The 5,347-nt window shown below is 49.6% G+C and overlaps 1 protein-coding gene across 1 annotated transcript; it reads left to right on the top strand.

Annotated features, from left to right (window-relative positions):
* Nucleotides 1-664: 664 nt before the first annotated feature.
* BDW70DRAFT_165260 (ankyrin repeat-containing domain protein) lies at nucleotides 665-5,299 on the top strand (the record flags this gene model as incomplete). Its single annotated transcript, XM_073741699.1, has 2 exons — nucleotides 665-1,135; nucleotides 1,184-5,299. Coding segments are annotated over 2 exons (4,587 nt in total), but the record flags the coding sequence as incomplete, so codon positions are not given.
* Between the last annotated feature and the right edge of the window lie 48 nt (nucleotides 5,300-5,347).

Below are 5,347 nucleotides of genomic sequence, written 5' to 3'. Positions count from 1 at the left end.
AGGATGATTATGCATGCATGGGTTACCCATGGGTTACCCATGGGTAGTGGACCCCGCCCATGGGCGGGAAATGGGTAGTACCTTGGTACCCATGGGCCTATGGGTATGGGTAATGGGCAGAGGCCTCTACCCAATGGGTACCCATGCCGAGGTCTATCAGGCCAGCCTATCTAAATAATAGCTTACTAAATGATGACTAATTGAGGTCGAACCCCAGGGGCAGGCGGTACTGGAGGGCAGTATGCCCCGACACATTACGTGGCGTTGGCATTACGTGGCCTTGAAATCACGTGCGTTAGCGGTGACGCTCATATGAGCTCTGGCGGAGCTCGGATGAGCTGTGTACTCGTACTAGTGGTTGACAGAGGTGCTGTATGCTTGATTAGTAAGGAGCGATCTCCTCCGGTTGACAATTTCCCTATCAGTCATGAAAGTGACATCATGACTTCATTCGATAAATACTTCTTCAGACAGCCATCAGATAACCCACAGATAACCCACTAGCGGTGTGACTGCGCCCCAACGAAAATTAATCAACCAAAGGATGCGCTGTCTTTCTAAGTTAAGAAAGAAGGAAAAGGCCGGCGGGTCGAAACGAGGCGGCGGAGTCTCCTCTTCGACCGCAGAGCTATTGGAGGGAGGACCTGCTAAAAGTTCCCCAATCATGGCAACCACAGTACAGTCTCCCAGCCAAGTCATGTTGTGTGCTCCGCTGCCGCCAAATGCCGCTTCCGCCTCACCAGGTCCTCCTACTCAGGAAATTGTATTCGACGCGGCCCCTCTTCAGCCGAGCAACGACTTTGAACCGTGGACTCAGGCTTTCAAAATGTTGCAAATCCGCGAACCCGAGCTTATGGGAGACTACAAGAAGCACCTGGCCTCAGTGCAAGGCGTTGCTGCAAATCATGAAGACCTGTCAACTTCGCGGTCGGTCGAATCAGTCGTAAAGCAGCTATTGAATGATCGGGAGAAGAAGCAATGGCAAGTCTCGCTTCTAGGGAAGGAGGTGAAAGTACGAGAGCAGGCCGAAAAGTTGGTGAAGTTCCTCCTCTGGTCCGACCCGATAGTCAAGGATGCTCTGAGCGCTCAGCCATATGCAGCATTGGCGTGGTGCGGTGTTTCACTGCTTCTCCCTGTAGGTACATGAACCTCCAACTTTCTCAGCTAATACTTACTTTGACAGCTACTTATAAGCGGGACTACAAAGATTGAAGCCATGTTGAGAGGCTTCAATTCTATCAGCGACGTACAAATCTATTGGGAAATCTGTGAAAAGACGTATCTTAGGTCCCCGCATCGACAAGAGTACCAGGACCTTATGCAACCCTTAGTCAAGCTCTATGCAGAGATAATTGAATATCAGGCGCGCGCCATATGCCATCTTTCAAAAGCTCAACTATCCCGCGCATGGCGAAATGTAACTGGTTGGAATGATTGGGATGGAAAAGCAGCAGATATCAACAACTTGAGTAAACGATGCAGCAGCTACATCCCACCTCTTGAAGCAGAGGAAATTCGGCAGAAAAGAGACAGTCAACTGCAACAGATGCAGGACTCGCGGGCTATTCTTGATGAAATTAGAATGATTCTGGAAACGGGTAGGAAACAGAGCCAGACAAACTATGAAGATCAGAAGGAGAGAAACCTTCTTCAAGTTCTTGCTTCTTGCTATGAAGATTATAAAGATTTCCATCCACCAAGGGTCCAAGGAACATGTGAATGGTTCTTCACGGACGACAGATTTCGCAAATGGCGGGGCAGCAACACTTCGAGTCTTCTCTGGGTCTCTGCTGGCCCTGGTTGTGGAAAATCGGTTTTGTCACGGGCTCTAGTCGATGAGCGGCGGCTGTCTACAAACATCACGACATCGACCGTGTGCTATTTTTTTTTCAAGGATGGAGAAGAACGCCGCATGTACGCGACTAATGCTTTGTGCACAATACTCCACCAGCTCTTCACGCATAATCCTGCCAGTAGCCTAATGAGGCACGCACTCCCCAGTCATAAGAACTATGGCAAAGATTTAACCCAAAACTTTTCTGAACTATGGCGAATCCTTGAGGGCTGCGCCAACTTGCCAGATGCTGGTGAAATTGTTTGTGTCCTTGATGCACTGGACGAATGCAATGCAGTTAGCAGGCGGCAGTTAATCAACAAGCTGAGAGAGTTCTATTGCCAGCCCTGGCGTCCCTCTAATTCACTTTCAAAGCTCAAGTTCCTAATCACTAGTCGCCCATACGACGACCTGGAGACATCTTTCAAAAAACTTTCTAATCAAACCACATATCTACGGCTTGATGGCGATGAAAGGTATTTCCAGATCAGCAAAGAGATAAATCTAGTCATTGATGCTAAGCTGGATGAAATTGCACGTGATTTTGGGGAGGATGACCGCCAAACAATTTCTCAGAAACTAAAGAGTATGGAGAACCGCACATACCTCTGGCTACACCTTATATTCGACATTATTGAGCAGAGCCCAGGTGAATATGGCAGGCGATCTGACGTGGAAGCACTCCTCTCTAATCTGCCCTCCAGGGTATCAGAAGCATATGAAAAGATTCTAGACCGAAGCAAAAATGAGTTACAGACGGAGACTCTCCTTCAGATTGTTCTGGCTGCGGCACGGCCTCTGACTCTTGATGAAGCTAACATAGCTTTGACCCTAGCTTTGCATAATGGACATTCTATTTCTCATGACGCCCTGGAGTCAAAGTTATGGTCCAGAAAGGGTTTCAAGAGCACCGTAACAAATCTATGCGGCCTCTTCATCAACGTCTACGACTCAAAGTTGTCATTTATGCACGAGACGGCGAGGGATTTCCTCATCCATCCTAAGCGACACGGCAAGTGGCAAGGGCGGTTGGATATGTCGAAGTCGCACAGCAAGATGTCGGTGGCCTGCCTGACATATTTGTCGTATATAGATGAGCAGAGCCCACTCTACAAGATCAAGGCAAAGTTTCCGCTGGCACAATATGCCGCGCAGTATTGGATGGACAATGCAAGGCGAGCTGAGACTGAAAAGAATGTTCAAGAAAGTGTTTTGAACTTCTTCCTCCAGGAAAAGCAAGCATATAGAGTGTGGGGTAAGCTTTTTGACCCGGATCGGCCTTGGGTTGAAGAACCTAATCTATGTGGGAAAATGGCGACTCCATTGTACTACGCATCCTCAGCGGGTCTCCAACGCACGGTAGAACTGCTGTTAGAGAAAGGCGCCAATTCCAATGCGCAGGGCGGCGATTATGGCAATGCCCTCCAGGCTGCTGCTCATCAAGGCCATATAGAGGTCGTGCAACTGCTGTTAGGGAATGGTGCCAATGTCAATATACAGGGTGGGAAATATGGCAATGGTCTGCAGGCTGCTTCTGTAACAGGCCATAAGGAGATTGTGCAGTTGCTGTTAGAGAACCGCGCCGATGTTAATGCGCAGGGCGGGGTCTATGGCAATGCCCTCCAGGCTGCATCTTATCAGGGCCATAAGGAGGTTGTGCAATTACTGTTAGAGAACAGCGCCAATGTTAATGCGCAGGTCGGGTATTATAGCAATTCCCTGCAGGGCGGGTATTATGGCAATGCCCTCCAGGCTGCTTCTCTTACAGGCCATAAGGAAATTGTGCAGTTGCTGTTAGAAAAAGGCGCCAATGCCGATGCGCAGGGCGGGGATTATGGCAATGCCCTCCAGGCTGCTTCTTATCAAGGTCATAAGGAGGTTGTGCAGTTGCTGTTAAATAAAAGGGTCAATACCAATGCACAGGGCGGGAGATATGGCAATGCTCTGCAGGCTGCTTCTTATCAAGGCCATAAGGAGATTGTGCAGTTGCTCTTGGAAAAAGACGCCAATGCCAATGCGCAGGGCGGGAGATATGGTAATGCTTTGCAGGCTGCTTCTTATCAAGGCCATAAGGAGGTTGTGCAGTTGCTGTTAGAGAACCGCGCCGATGCTAATGCGCAGGGCGGGGATTATGGCAATCCCCTCCAGGCTGCTTCTTATCAGGGCCATAAAGACGTTATGCAGTTGCTGTTAGAGAACAGCGCCAATGTTAATGCGCAGGGCGGGAAATATGGCAATGCCCTCCAGGCTGCTTCTCTTACAGGGCATAAGGAGGTTGTGCAGTTGCTGTTAGAGGGCAGCGCCGATGTTAATGCGCAGGGCGGGTATTATGGCAATGCCCTCCAGGCTGCTTCTCTTACAGGTCATAAGGAGATTGTGCAGTTACTGTTAGAAAAAAGCGCCAATACCAATGCGCAGGGCGGGAGATATGGCAATGCTCTGCAGGCTGCTTCTTATCAAGGCGATAAGGAGATTGTGCAGTTGCTGTTAGAGAACAGCGCCGATGTTAATGCGCAGGGCGGGAAATATGGCAATGCCCTCCAGGCTGTTTCCCTTACAGGCCATAAGGAGGTTGTGCAGTTGCTGTTAGAGAACCGCGCCGATGTTAATACGCAGGGCGGGGTTTATGGCAATGCTCTACAGGCTGCTTCTTATCAAGGCCATAAGGAGGTTGTGCAGTTGCTGTTAGAGAACCGCGCCGATGTTAATGCACAGGGCGGGGTTTATGGCAATCCCCTCCAGGCTGCTTCTTATCAAGGCCATAAGGAGGTTGTGCAGTTGCTATTAGAGAACAGCGCCAATGTTAATGCGCAGGGCGGGAAATATGGCAATGCTCTGCAGGCTGCTTCTTATCAAGGCCATAAGGAGATTGTGAAACTTCTGTTGGAAAAAGGCACCAATACCAATGGAGAGGATGGGGACTACAGCAATGCTCTGCAGGCTGCTTCTTGTCAAGGACATAAGGAGATCGTGCAACTCCTGTTGGAAAAAGGCGCCAATACCAATGCACAGGGTGAGGTTTACGGAAGCGCTCTCCAAGCTGCTTCTTATCAAGGACATAAGGAGATTGTGCAACTGCTGTTGGAAAAAGGCGCCAATACCAATGCACAGAGTGAGGTTTACGGAAGCGCTCTCCAGGCTGCTTCTTATCAAGGCCATAAGGAGATTGTGCAACTGCTGCTAGGTAATGGCGCCGATGTTAACATACAGGGCGGCTATGATGGCAGTGCACTCTATGCTGCTTCTTATCAAGGCCATGAGGAGGTTGTGCAGTTGCTGTTAGAGAACAGCGCCGATGTTAATGCGCAGGGCGGGGATTATGGCAATCCCCTCCAGGCTGCTTCTCTTAAAGGCCATAAGGAGATTATGCAGTCGTTGCTAGAGGGCAGCGCCGATGTTAATGCGCAGGGCGGGTATTATGGCAATGCTCTCCAGGCTGCTTCTCTTACAGGTCATAAGGAGATTGTACAGCTACTGTTAGAAAAAAGCGCCAATACCAATGCGCAGGGCGGG

This window comes from Aspergillus foveolatus (assembly GCF_047715535.1).
Source record: "Aspergillus foveolatus strain CBS 279.81 unplaced genomic scaffold BDW70scaffold_269, whole genome shotgun sequence".
Lineage (NCBI taxonomy): Eukaryota > Fungi > Ascomycota > Eurotiomycetes > Eurotiales > Aspergillaceae > Aspergillus > Aspergillus foveolatus.
Note: the sequence above shows the minus strand (reverse complement) of the source record. Positions and strands in the feature narration are given on the sequence as shown.